At 32.3% G+C, this 15,389-nt stretch overlaps 1 protein-coding gene across 7 annotated transcripts in view; it reads right to left on the minus strand.

The window, feature by feature from the left end:
• The window catches only part of ANKIB1 (ankyrin repeat and IBR domain containing 1), a 122,840-nt gene that overhangs the window by 41,760 nt on the left and 65,691 nt on the right, over nt 1-15,389 (minus strand). For all 7 annotated transcript variants that reach the window (XM_081288434.1, XM_081288433.1, XM_081288432.1 and 4 more), the window contains one exon: nt 903-1,111. In XM_081288434.1, the coding sequence (XP_081144560.1) occupies nt 903-1,111 (209 nt within the window). The remainder of the gene's footprint in view (nt 1-902; nt 1,112-15,389) is intronic.

The raw sequence follows: 15,389 nt of genomic DNA on the forward strand, positions 1-15,389 counted from the left end.
ATTATAATCTATTCAGGTCAAGATCAAATTGCATGCTGCAAAATAACCACTTCAGTATCATGTCCTTCAACCTACACTTAACTTGGACAATCTATAAAACCAGAGTTATCTTTGTGCTTTTAACACAGCAACTCAGGATATTAAGAGTAGCAATTTAAAGCTTTCTAAGCAAGGAACCCTGCTATAAAACTATGTATCTTCTCAACAATGACTTACTAGAAGCAAACTTTATCTTGTGATAGTTGAGAATTAATAGAAAGTAGGATTCTGTTTTCCAAAATGGGTTAGATGAAACAAGGAGTGCTTTCATATTAATCACAAAGTTTGAGTGGTTGAACCATTCAAGAAATATCAAAATTTCCTATAAAGCATACCAATGATATGCCAATCTAAAAATCCACAAAGGGCAATACTGTACCTTAATAAAGAGGAAATATTTATTATGGAAATGCATCTGGATGACAAACTCCAGAAGCTTTGCTGAAATAAATATATGACCATCAATATACTGAAAATGTTTAAAAATTAGTAGCTTTCAAGAAATCATAGAAATTTTTTTTGCATTTTTGGTTTAAAGTACATACCACAAATTCAGTTTTCAATATTTTAGTATCTGAAGCTTTTAAGTGAAAATAGAGTACATGGTTTCTCCAAACTATTATGTTTTGATCTATAGTTTACAGATCACAAAAATATTCTGTGATAATAAGCATTTACTAAAGCATGAAAATAATGGAACCTTTAAAAAAGAGTATAGGATTCAATTACAAGAACACAACTAGACATTCCATGGAATAACATTAAATAATTTAAAAGTTAAAAGACTAAGAACAAAGCTATGGGAAGTATACTATAGCCACCCTACACCATATAATACTAAACCGTAGTACACTAAACCATACCAAACTGGTGTCTAAATCTCCAGGTGATAAACTTATTTCATCTGGACTGGTGACAGAAGAGCGTGTAGTCCTTGGAGTTCTTGGAGAAGGGAGCGTGTCCCAGGCATTATACCCGCTTGGTGGTGGAGTTGGCATTTGAACACCTGATCGTTGGCAACAGTTCTCTGGGTTGGACATCCAAGCTTCAAGTAATTTCTCCCTGTCCCAGTCTTTAAGAAAAATGAAATGGATCTCTCTCAAAATGCAGAAACTATAGTAATGTTTTAGAAGCTACACTATAGTGAAAGAAACAGTCTGGATAAATTAAAAAGATATCAGTCACCTAAGGAAAAAAAGTAGTATTTATGTACAAGCAATAACAGAAAATGATTATCTGGCTATGTTAAATTTATTGATATTTTAAAGCAGAATTTAAATTCCCTTATAACCTACTGTGGCTTACAAGTGTGTCAATATCTAACAATTTCCTAATTTCTACTAATAAAAGATGATACACATCACTTTTAGAATTTACTAAATTTTTAGCCTCTTTTACTCTTTCAATATGCAATTTTGTAAATGGCCTCATTAGCGTGAAGTTGTAAAATGATTATATAGTTACCCCAAGCATGTCAATACCAATATCAGGTCCTAAAAATCACTTGACAAACAGCTTGAGAGCAGAAGGAACTTCCCAAGGGTTATAAAAAAAGTTTTAGTGAAGTAGTGTATAAATTTTGTCTTAAGTGAGCTCAAATCTGGCTTCACTATAAAAAAAGTTTTGTCTTCCTACGCTGAACATTTATAAAATGGCCAAGTGAAACACATTATGATAAAGTCCCAGAGCCATAAAAACCTAACCCTTTAAAAACAATAAATTAATATATTCAATTATTTTGGTAGGCATTTTATACACCCTCCCAGCAAACTTTTCAATCATTATTTAATGACTGAAATCATTATTTAATGAAGAAAACAATACTCAGGATAGTTAGTTATGTAACTTGTCCACGCTCACATGGATAGATACTTGACAAGTCTTCTGTGATCCCAAAGCTGTGTCATTTCCACTACCACATACTATTTTACAAGTATATTAAATGGGTGAACTTAAAGGCTGGGGATGCAGCTTAATGGAAGACTCCTTGTCTTATAGGTACAATTCTGGGGGTTTGATTGCCAGCATCCTCCCCACCCTAAAAAAGTTAAAAAGGACAACTTATTCACTGTAGGTCCATTCTATAAAATTTTACAGCTCAAATACAATAGCTGTGGAAATTTTCTACACAAGAATTTTTCAATCATATTAAGCTAATGCATTTGGCAATTTAACAGGATAAGTACGATTCAGACATGCAATGAGAATTGAGGAAGTGTATTTCCAGCTGAGGAAACCAAAAATACAGAAGCACAGAAGTTAACTGTGAGACTTAAAACAGTTCTACAGTATAGGAAGTCCTAGTTTGGGAAGACTGGGAGAAAGAAGCGAAATAGGAGTCAAATTACACAGGAGGGAAAAAACCCCTAACAACTGAAAAAACTACACGTGAGTACATTTCAGGAAAAGGTGCTAGATGGAATCAGTGTTTTGATAGGTTATTACTAACTATAGGTTATTACTCTGATCATTGCCTGTATGCAACATTTGACTTTCTTGTGGGTCCTGTAGACTGTCCTCTAAATTTTGCATATTTAAAATACTGCAGTGTAAACCTAAATTTTCTACTTGTATGGAAAGTTTATATGTACATATAAAATAGGCATTTATATTTCTCAGTTATGAATTTTGTTTCTAAAACATATGGCATAAAATTTAGCAATCTACTAATTTTATTAGTAGAAACTTATTTTAACATATAAAAGTCCTTTAATTGAATAGATATTTATGGAGAAATTTTTAGAGATAAGAGTACTAAATAAATGTTTTATCTTCCTAGGTTTTCTCATAAGAATCTTTCTTTCGTTTTAAACCTGACCACTCTTAATTCTTGCAACATCATATAATACATCATGATGGTTTCTTTCTTTTTTTGGTGCTGGGGACTAAATCCAGGGCCTCAGGCATGGCAGGCAAACACTCTACCACTAAGTCACATTCCTAGCCCCTAATGCTGGTTTCTTTAAACTTGACTGATGTGTAATATTTAAGAGGTGATACTGACTGGTATAAAGATATCTTTTCCTTCCTTTTTAGCAGCTATAGGGATTTGTAATTACATTAGGAAAAACCAATCTTCCATGTCTATTTTATGAACTCTCATCAATTTCAAAAGAAAGTGGTAGGCAAGTACTTAACCTCTTTGTATCTAAGTTTCTTATATGCTAACTGGGACTAATTAGTATCTACCCTATTGGTTTCATGAACATTAAATGAAGTAATATACGTAATATGCTTTAAGTAATGGCTGGCAGATGGTAACATCAATAAATCTAGGCTATGATTAATTATTATAATTATTTCAGGGCTTATCACAAAACTTGTGATGACTTCAAGACATTTGGATCATAGTCTTGGAAGAGAATTGAGGGTTTTATTCAGAGAACTATATTGAAGAAGTTATGAACTTACTTTGGAAACTTAAGGAATAGAGTTAAGAAATAGATAAAATAATGCTGAGGTATACACAGTTTATCCAGGCTAAAAAAAAAACAAAAACAAAAAAACAACAACTTTATCTTGTCTTTTAAAATAAGACTTTGGCTGGTAGGTTTAAAAGAGAATGTGAGGAAAAGAGACGGCATTATCTCTTTACAGAATGATAGATTAAACTTTAAAACACTAAATTAGCACAACTGTATGTTAAAGTGAGGCATAAGTTAAGTGCACATTAGTCTACTAAAAACAGACTGGTAACTGAAAAATCTGGTTAAAAGTTACAATTGTAAATGATGGCAAAACATCTCATTAAAATACCTTGTTTGGATCTTCCTTTCTTAATTTACAAATTATAAATAATATATTGACTAAAACATACTTTTAAAAACATACTGAAAGATTTTATATTAAAGCAATTAAGGGGCTAGGGTTGTGGCTCAGCAGTAGAGCGCTTGCCTAGCGTGTGTGAGGCCCTGGGTTGGATCCTCAGCATCATAAAAAATAAGTATTAAAAAAAAAGCAATTAAAAAGAAAAACGAAAAGAGACTATGAGAATTGATGAATACACTCATTAGTTTAAAATATTTTTTAAAATTTTATAACATTAAATTATTTTATGTCTACCTGAAAAAATTTCTTAAAATATTTATCAAATACTTTGTAAAACATATGTATATTATGAATAAAGATACACATAGTATATCATATATGCTAGTTTTAGAGCAGAAGCTTTTGTTTTTTTACTTGTTTCTCCTTGTTCTCTACTTTCCCTCTTTGTCAGTAATACATATGAGAAACAAAATATTTCTCCTTCCATGTTTTTCTCCATGCTAATATAATTATATGTAAACTCATATATACATACATGAAGGTTTTCAGATTATTTTACATAAGTTTAATCTAAACTTTATTTCCTTTTCTACTAATCAACCTCCTAAAAACTCTCCAAGTTGAACATTATTTTCTTTTTAATAACTGAATCCACCTTGTGAAACAATTTGTGTACCATGATTTACTTAAGTATTCCCTGCTTTGTTTAGTTATTTTTTGCCACAACAATAAAGCTGTACTACACATCATGCTTCTAATTCTTTGGGATAAATTCCCTGGAATAGGGCCAAACACTCATATTCCCATATATATGCAAACAACAGAAGACTTAACCAGTTTCCTCTGCAGTGATGTTATAGTTCCTTTAGATATTTATGAAGTGGCACTGTTATTTCACAAAAATATTTTTTAGTTGCAGATGGCCATAATAAATTTTTTGTAATGTGGTCCTGAGGATCGAACTCAGTGCCTCACATGTGAGAAGCAAGCGTTCTACCACTGAGCTACAACTCCAGCTGATATTGTTATTTTAACTTACTTTTCTGACAGCTAATGAATTCAAATATCTTTTCATGTGTTTGTTGGCCATTAACATTTGTCCTGTGAATTACCTACCCACATCCTTTCATCAGTTTTCTATTGGGTTATTTACCAATGTCTTTTAACAACAAAAATTTAAAATGTCAATATTCTTTAGCCTATCTTTTCTTTAGCTTCTTGGTTGCTTGTCTGAGAAAGTGTATACTAGACCTTCTCCTAAGATTGATGGATTGATTTTATGTCTTCCCTCCATTTCTGATATGAATTTTCTTTATTTTTTAAATATTCCAGCTTAATTTCACTCCAGCTGTCCAGCCAGTCATATTACACTCATTTATTGACTATTGTCTTCTTACTAAGCTAGAATATCTTAACTATAAATTAAATCCCCAAATATTTTAAATTGGGCTTGCTATGATTTCAAAGGTCTATTTGTCTAGATTTGTTCAGGTGCCATATTGACTGAATTATAGTGGCTTATAGTATGTTTTATTTTCTGGTGAGGCTAGTTCTCTTCACTGGAACCAATGGAGTGCCCCTGAGGTAGGGTCAGAGAGCAAAAAGACAGCTGCAGAAAAGGTGTTGCTGTAGCAAAGAAAAACAACATGTGAAAATCAAATAGAACATTTAACAAATAAAATAAGAAGCTCTTAGAGGAAGCATGAGAAACAACAAATAAAATATTAATAAGAACATTAGTAAGAATCAAAATTATCATAAAAGACTTCTTGGGACAAAACAGTTATAAGTTAAAAAAAAAAAAAAGCATCATTGGCCAAATAAGGAAAATGAGACCAAATTGGTATTTTTCAAGAACAAAGATGAAGAAATCCTTTGAAACAAAAATAAAGAATATTTAAATAATAAAAAAATCACTATAAATTAAAAAATGCAAAAAGCTAAATAACTAAGCCAATACTGTTGTAGTCAAGAAAAACTCAGTACATATACATTTCAATTGAAAATGAAATACAGCAAGATGTTGAGAGAAAATGAAAAGAACTGCAGGAAAATGTAGTGTTTTTCAAACTATAAACTTATAGAAGGGAAGAGATGGTAACTATATTGCTAATCTATTTTATCTCCACTGCTCAGCCTAAGGTCTAGATCAAAGTATGTATTCAATAAAAATCTGATGAATAAACAAATAAACATAAAATAACATACCAATATTATTAAAATCTGCATGAAGTTTGATAGTACTCTAGGAAATTGCAAATGACTAAAACTGAAGAATGCATGAAGAGGTAGTAAACCTAAACAGACTAAAAACTATGTAAGAAACTGGGAAGTACAGTAATTGTTTCTTTAAACAATATATGATATAAGCAAAATTTTCCAAAATTTTATGTAACAATTCTTGGGATTTTTAAAAGGCTGTCATAAAAACTCCAAATGCCAAAACTCAATTTTACATAAACCAAGTCTTCTTTATATTAGCAAGTATAATTGGTCAGTTAAAATGTAGAATTACAAAAATAATTATACACACATATCGCAAACTTTAAAAAAAATTTTTTTAGTTGTAGTTGAACACAATATCTTTATTTATTATTTATGCAGTGCTGAGGATCGAACCCAGTGCCTCACACGTGCTCTACCACTGAGCTTCAGTCCCAACCCATCAAACTTTTAATAAAAGCATATACATTAATTTTCTAATCCTTTTTATGTAGGGCCAAGGCTTTTTCTTTGACTTTCATTCTACTTCTATTTCCTATTTCTTGCCTAAACTGCCCCATAAAACATGTATACAAGTTTTCAGCATCATTTCTTTACAATGAGATTTAAAATACATCCAGTAGTAATCCGAATGTAAAGGCCTAAATTTTTATGATCTCTTTTTTCACTTATTTCACTCACACATAATATAACAGCAATTTAAAAAGTAACTTACTTTATCAAGGCTTTCCAAGGTAATAAATTTTAATTTCAGAAAAATAATAATTTTTTAAACTAATATTTTATCAGTATGATTCATTATATTATGCAATCACAACTAGGATAATCAGATCTGGTAATCAAAGCTTGGTAAGCACACAATTCAAGTCAACCACAGGAGAATTCTGAAAAGAAATCTCCTAGCCAAGAATACTCTCAGTCTACTTGGCAAAAAAAGTCCTTACTTGACAAAGTCTAGTTAAACTGATGCTAGTTAAAAGAGTATTTATTATACTATAATGCCAAAATCTAAATAAAATATTAGGAAATCAAATAGAGCATGATATAAACCCCAAGATCAAATGTCTTAACTTTCTAATATAAAAATACTTGAGTGTTATGAAAGATAAAAATAGTATTATAATTTCTTTTAAGAATTGGAAAAAGCCAAACAAACTTAAAAATTATTCCTGATGTTTTAAAAAGAAAGCTTTTAAATAGCAAGAAAAAGATACTTCAAAACATGATAAGGGGCTGCGGCTGGGATTGTGGCTCAGTGGTATAGTGCTTGCCTGGCATGTGTGAGGCATTGGGTTCAATTCTCAACACCACATATTAATAAATAAATTAAATAAAGGTTCATTGACAACTAAAAAAAATATTTAAAAACAACATGATGAGGAGAATCTGATTCAAACCAAAAGCCTATTCATTTTTTTGGTAATGGGGATTGAAACCAGAAGGGCTTAACCATTGAGCAACATGCCCAACCCTTTTTTAATATTTTATTTTAGAGATAGGGTCTTGCTAAAATGTAGTGCAGGGCTTAACTAAGTTTCTGAGGCTGGTTATGAACTTATAATCCTCATGCCTCAGCCTCCTGAGTCACTGGGATTATAGGCGTGCATCACTGCATCTGGTTTAGCCTATTTTTTTTTTCTTTCTTTTTTGGTACTGGGAATTGAACTCAGGGGCAAGCGACCACTGAGCGACATCCCCAGCTCTACTTTGTATTTTATTTAGAGATTGCTTAGTATTTTATTTAGAGTTGCTTAGTGCCTCGGCATTGCTGAGGCTGGCTTTGAACTCGCAATCCTCCTGCATCAGCCTCCTGAGCTGCTGGGATTATAGGTGTGAGCCACCGTGCCTGGCTCAGAGACTATTTCTTACTTTAAAAAACTAGAGGCATTCTCAGGATTTCTTTCTTTCTTTTTTTTTCTTTTTCCTGGTTGTATACAAAGTATATTCACACCACTTCATGTCTCAGGATTTCAATTATCACCTATTCACTGATAAATTTCCTACCCAAACGATTATGAGGTCTAGACAATTTCTCAAAGTCTACTGCTTGCCACACAGTAAAGAACAAATTAGTGACTGAATTTTCATGTAAGCCAAGAAAGTGGTAAGAATCACTAATACCAAGGGTTACACATGAAAGCTAGCCAATAACCAGATAATCCAGATAAACCAGATAAAAGATAAGGAAAAGGTGGGAGCAGAATGACCATGACTTAGAAATGATATAACTGTCTTCCTTATAATACTTAAAAAACATGAGGAATGCTTTGAATGTAATAAGTACTGTTCCATTTCTGGTAAGAGTAAAGTAATTCCCTTCTATCAGACCAACCTTCCTACAATAACAATGATAAATGTTAGACAAAATACCAATCACAACTAAAGACAGTACTGTCTAAAGACAATAGTGAACAATCAAAAAAGAAGTGGAGTTGTCACTTGGCCAAACTGAAATAGCACTGTATGAGTGTTTTAAGTTTTTGCCTGTGGGAAGACTCCATGCAGCACAAGAATGGTAACCTGAAATTTTATTAGCCTGAAGAAGTGAGATTAGATTCAGGGTTACCAGAGCACCTAGAAAAGGAGGGAGAATATTCTAAAAAAAAAAAAAAAAAGCCACAGATATGTTGAATGTAGACTCTCCAAATCTCTGATTTGGGCCTGAATTGTTCATGTATGCAACAGATTCCAGGCAGTTAAAACAAGTCAACAAAGATTCAGCCGCTGCCCACTGCAAGAAAATGGGAGTCTGAAGTATAATGTTAACAAACAAACATCAATACACAGAGGATTATTACAGAATTCAGAATCTCTACAATATATCTTTGTGTTTTCTTTGTGTGTGGATAGTTCTAGAGATGGAACCTAGGACCTTGTGCCTGCTAGGTAAGCACAATATCACTGAGTAACTGAGCTCTTCTCTAGTGCTCCATATATCATTTTGTTGGTTTGTTTTTCTGGATTGCTGGGGATCAAATTCAGGGCCTTCTGCATGGTAGGCAAGTGTTCTTCCACTGAACTAAACCCCAGACCCTCCAATAAGTCATTTTAAATGTCTAAGCTGCAAGCCCAAACTACTAGATGTATGGAAAAAGGAAAATGTAAGAAAATGCAATCAATGGAGATCAACCCTGAGGTGATGTGATTCACATGTTAGAATAATGATTATTAAGGACTTAAATGATAACTTTTTCCTGAAGGTCATAAATAAAAAAATGTGTAAATATTATCAATGAAAACTTAGTAAAGAAAAAGGACCAAATGGGAATTTTAGAACCAAAAAGTACAGTATCTGAAAAGGGGGGAAAAAAAAATCACTGGGTTAACTTTGGTTTAGAGATGAAAGAGATCAAAGGTAAAATCGGGTGAAACAGATAATAACAGGTCAGTAGAAATGATCCAACCTAAAGAATAGGAAAAAAATGTTTATTTAAAATATGATTGATTGAAGCAAACATTTTAACAATGTTGTGAAATTTATAATGTATGTAATATGATATTCATAACACAAAGGATGGAACAATAGATCCACATTTTATGTGAAATGGTACCACATTAACTTTAAGTAGATGTAAAAAGATAAGTATACAGGAGATCAGAGAGAAAGCATTTTTTAAAAGATGCAAACAAGAATAACCTAAAACCCAAGAGATAATTAAAATCAAATTCTAAAATCATTCAATTAATTTGAAAGACAGCAGGGAAAAAAGGAACAGAGGAACAAAACACAGACGAGACAAAAAACATAGTGAAATGAAAGACTAAAATTCAACCATAATAATAATTTCATTAAATGTAAATGCACTAATGAAAAGGTATAGGGAATTAGGATTGGATAAAAAAAAACAAGACTCACTTCTACTGTCATGTATAACTAATTAAAATAACTTAAAAAAACTCTATTAGCTATGCAAATAACATAAGTAAAGCTATGCATTAATTAATTTCAGATAAAAATGAGTGATAGGAAAGATAAAAAGGGACATTTCATGATAAAAGTCAGACATAGTCATAAATGTGTATGAGACTGGGATCAGAGCTTCAAAATATACTAAGAGACTGACAGCATTAAGAACATTTACACAGGGGCTGGGGTTATAGCTCAGTGGTAGAGCATTTGCCTAGCCTGGGTTTGATCCTCAGCACTACATAAAAACAAATAAATAAAAAATAGAATTCATTAATAGGAAGGAATTTTTTAATTGAGTGGGGTACAGGGGATTAAACTCAGGGGCACTCAACCACTAAGCCATATCCCTAATCCTATTTTCTACTTTAAAAAAAATTTTAAAAATATTTTTTAGTAATAGTTGGACACAATACCTTTATTTTATTTATTTATTTTTATTTGGTACTGAGGATCAAACCCAGTGCCCTGCATGTGCTAGGCGAGCGATCTACTGCTAAGCCACAAACTCAGCCCCCCTATTTTGTATTTTATTTAGAGACAGGGTCTCACTGAGTTGCTTAGCGCCTCGCTGTGGCTGAGGATGGCTTTGAACTCAAAATTCTCCTGCCTCAGCCTACCAAGCTGCTGGGATTACAGGTGTGCATGCGCCAATGTGTCCGGTCCACAAATGGGAATTTTAACATCCCTTTGTTAGCAACCAATAGAACTAGATAATAAAAATTAGTAATGACACTGAAAATTTGCATAATACATTGATGTTAACAGAACTCTATACTAAACAATTGCAGAATACATTCTTTTCAAGTACACATGGGAAAGTTATCAAGATAGACTATGTATTAGGCCATTAAACAAGTCACAACAAATTACAAAAGAATGAAATCCTAGTGGACAAAAGTGGAAATAGTTAATAGGATATCCAGAAAAATTTCAAATATTTAGAAACTATATCCTTCTAAATAACAGATAGAGTCAAAGAAGGGAAAATTTAAACACTTTCAAAAGAATGATAATGAAAATACAACACACAATTTTTTGGCTCTACCAGAAAAAATAGTACAAGAGATCACAAAAGAAATCACAATAAAAAAATACAAATATCCAATAAACATGTAATTTTATTATATACTGCCATTAAAGATTGTAATAGTATAAACAACTATCGAAAAATGTTTGTGATGTACTGAGAAAATTGCAATAAAAATGAATTGGTATCATGTAAAATATATTAATATATCAAATTGTGAGGCATATAAAGAAAAAATAATTTTCTTAGGATAATATAATTCCTTTATAAAAATTTTTATTATAAGCCAGACCTCACTTATAATTAAGAATTGCAAAGTTTTGATGAAGAGTATATTCTTTAAACTGTAGTTTTACTTGTAAGAACTGATCCTTTTTTTTAATTTAAGCAAATATAGTTTTATTAAATTATGTCCAGAGAAAGAATTGAAAACAAGGTAGCAAGTGCCTAGTTTAAGTAAACTTGGTTATTTTTTTCTAATCAGTTTCAGATTTGGGGTATATACATTTCATGTCCCCACAAATGATTACAAATTTAATGACCTCTTAATGAAGTTATGGCTCAACTCAGAAATTGAATAAATTTATTAGACATATCTCTGTTTTATGTCTAAGATAATTCTGAAGTGTAAGTAAATTCTTCTAGATAACTAAAAAAAAAAAAAAAACAAACAAATTCACTTAAGATTGGTGAAAAAGGTAACCACAATGAAATACTTTTTTCAGCATAATTGGCTGAAGACTTCCAAAGTTTTTCTAGCTAAATGCACTACTAAAACAACCAACTCTGAATATAAATAATTCCAAGTACATAAATATACCTCCAAAATATGAACAAATTATATCTAAAAGTGTTATACAGTTTTACAATTTCCATCTGTTATGGCTTGGATTCTAAATGCCTCCAAAGGTTCACGTGTTCAAGGCTTGGTCCCAAGCTGATGGCACTATGGAACCTTTAGAAAATGGTGCCTCTTGGACTTAGAATCATAGACTCTTTCTACCATGCAGATATAATGCCATTTACCTATGAACACCTCAGGAAGTATTGATTCATCTCTAAACATATTACAAAATTGTTGAAAGAAAAATCTCTAGATTTTATTAAATTATGTGATCAATACTTTCAGCATTGAAAATAATTTTAAAAGTAAGTGTAAATTACAACTTTAAAATGATAGAAATTATGTCTACCTATCATTTGTGGTCTTCTCCTCGCATTCTATGGTCAACATTCTGTGTGTCCTGGGATCTGGGGCAATCCTCTCTGGAGGGTCACTACAAATGCTTTGCTTTTTATTTTTTTTTTAAAGTAAGAACTTATCCTAATTCAGTAAATGAAAAGGTGTACAGTATTTATAACTGCAACAAAGAAAACAATGATACAAATAAAGAGCAATGGAGTTGACTATTTTTATATGATTGCAAGATCATGAAGCCATATATTTACTAATATGGAAAGCGTATGTCTTGTATTAATTCTAAAAAGCATAATCATATGTAGACATATTATTATAAAAAACAATGTTCATTTCCCTGTGTCCCACTCAATTTTTATTTACATAGATTATATTATTGTGTCCATCTACAATATGTCAAAATATTTTTTAGTTGTAGATGGACACAATACCTTTATTTTATTTATTTATTTTTATATGGTGCTGAGGATCAAACCCAATGCTTCACATGTGCTAGGCAAGTGTTCTACCACTGAGCTACAACCTCAACCTGATTATGTCACTTTTTTTTTTAAACATTTACTTATTTAATTTAGTTGTAGGTGGACACAATAACTTTGTTTTATTTTTATGTGGTGCTGAGGATGGAACTCAGTGCCTCAAGCATAAGAGTCAAGCACTCTACCTCTGAGCCACAAACCCAGCCCTTAAGTCACTTAAAAAAAAAATTTTTTTTAGTTGTTGATGGACTTTTATTTTATTTATTTATATGTGGTGCTGAGAATCAAACCCAGTCCCTCACACATGCTAGGCAAGCTCTACCAATGAACTACAACCCCAGCCCACCTTGTCACTTTTTAATAAAGAAAAAAACTACTATAACGTATAAACAGATTAAATATGCTAAATTTTAGTCCTACCTACTATAAATATTTTTCACCTCAATTTCTACCTGGATCCTATCACATCAGTCATTTAGTAAGTATACTGTGCATATTTTCTATGTGCCATGTTCTATATCAATTAGGGAAGAATAGTAGGAAAAACCAGATATAATCCCTATCTTAATAGTATTTCCAGTTGTAAGAAGAAAGACATTAATAAAATAATGTTTCATACACACTCACACCAATCACCAGTCAGAATCACATGAAGAAGAGCTGGACAACCTCAGGTAAGGGAGGTAAGACAAGGTGATCTGGGGAAAATGGCAGAGAGGACATCTAAATAATAAGCGGGAGTTAACCAGATGAAAGGAGAAGAAAAGACATTCTCAAGAGAGGAAACAACATATTCAAAAGCTTCTGGCAGAAGGTGGCTGCCTTGTGAAATTAAAAAGGTCAATATAGCCGAAGCAAGGAGACCAGAGGGAAGATTTGTGTGAGATGGGGCTTGACAAATTGACAGGGGCTCAGTGTTGAAGAACTTTGTTTACAAATATCTCTACCTTAAGTTTAGTAGTGATATAAAGTCAATGAAAAGTTGGGAATGGGGACAGAAAGGACAAGCTGCCATGATTAGATATAAAAATATTAATATGACATATAGAAAAAAATCAGACAGGGCATAAGTACACTAGGAAGTGGCTACTGTATGTGACAGAGAACAGGGATAAGCGGTGGTAATAGAAATAAAACAAAGAGCCTGGTGTGGTGTTGCATGCCTGTAATCCCAGCAGCTAGGGAGGCTGAGGAAGGAGGATGGCGAATTCAAAGCCAGCCTCAGCAAAGCAAGACACTAAGAAACTCAGTGAGATCCTTTCTTTAACTAAAATACAAAATAGGGCTGAGGATGTAGCTCAGTGGCCAAGTGCCCCTGGGTTCAATCCCCAGTGACCCCTTTCCTCCTAAAACACACACACACACACACACACACACACACACACACACAAAGAAAAAAAGTTTAGGATTGGGGAGGTGAAACTGACAATTCAGTAATGATAGGACACAAGAGTCTGAGGGAGGGGGAAATGTCAAATTTGGTGTCCCAAGTTTCTGCCTTGAATACCCAGTTGGTTGGCTGGTGCTCCTACAGACATAGGTAACATCAGAGAACCAGGTGCAGTTGGAAGAGCATGATTTTAGTTTTAGACATGATGAGTTTAAGGTGTTTTTGAGGTATGCTGGAGGGGTTTTCAAAAAGACAGTTATAATAAAGCTCCTTTTCAATGTCTTTGTCAATATCTTCAACATAGTCACCTCTTTCCAACTTGTTCCTAGAGAAAAATCTGAAAAGTCATTTACGTAAGGGAATGACTGAATTACTATATTTTAGGTAATTTTTCTTTTGAAATAAAATCCCTATCTAAAAAAAAAGATAGTTATATGTAAGGTATCTAGCAAAAAAGGAAGATGTAATCCAGAGGGAAAAAATTATGTTCATGAGGACTTGGGAAAAGATATCATTACCTAGGAAAAGAGAAATTGAGATGCAGACCACCAATGTTTAATTGCCCATAGTTAAAAATGATGCTTCAATAAATTTATTCTAAGCTCAAATAAATTAGCATTGGTCTTATATTTTGTAAATTTTATTTATCTTTTCATGAGGTAATACTCAATTATATGTTACTTTTATTACTGAGAGAAATTCAAGAGGATGAACTTTGTATGTCTAATATACTTCTCATTAAAATTGAGTTAGTTAGAACCTTACCCTGAGTAAACACAAATTAAGGTATTTTGTATTTCTGAAGAAATTTTTGTATTTTGATTGTAAGAATTATTACCTGGCTAAAAAGAAAACATTCTGCCTTTAAATTATGATTTTAAAAGCTATTCTGAAGTATAACATTTCAGGTATCTTATTCATTCATTCCTCAACTATTTTCTGTGAGGTCAATATATGTTAGGTACTGTGGAAAGAAACAAAACATTAAAACCTAGCCTTAAGGAGCTCTCAGATTAATAAAGAGAAAAAGCAAATAAAGAAACTGAAATATTATATTCTAAGTGTGTATCATATATGCATGGGATACAATGGGAATACGAAGGAAGGATACCAACAGAGACTTGGGAAGACATACTCAGAAGAGGTTTCCTAGATTTTTAAGAACAATTGGAGTGGGTCAGGTCAAGAACTGGAGACACAATCTAGGCAAAGAAGCCTGTATCATAAACTCTACTAAAAAAATTTGGATGCTTTTAAGTTTGTGAAGAGTCAGTGAAGAGTCTTCAGCAGGGAGTGATATGCTCCAATTGACATTTTAAAAGGACACCTACTGGTAATATGAAAAATTAATTGGA

This window comes from Spermophilus citellus (assembly GCF_964194105.1).
Source record: "Spermophilus citellus genome assembly, chromosome: 3".
NCBI lineage: Eukaryota > Metazoa > Chordata > Mammalia > Rodentia > Sciuridae > Spermophilus > Spermophilus citellus.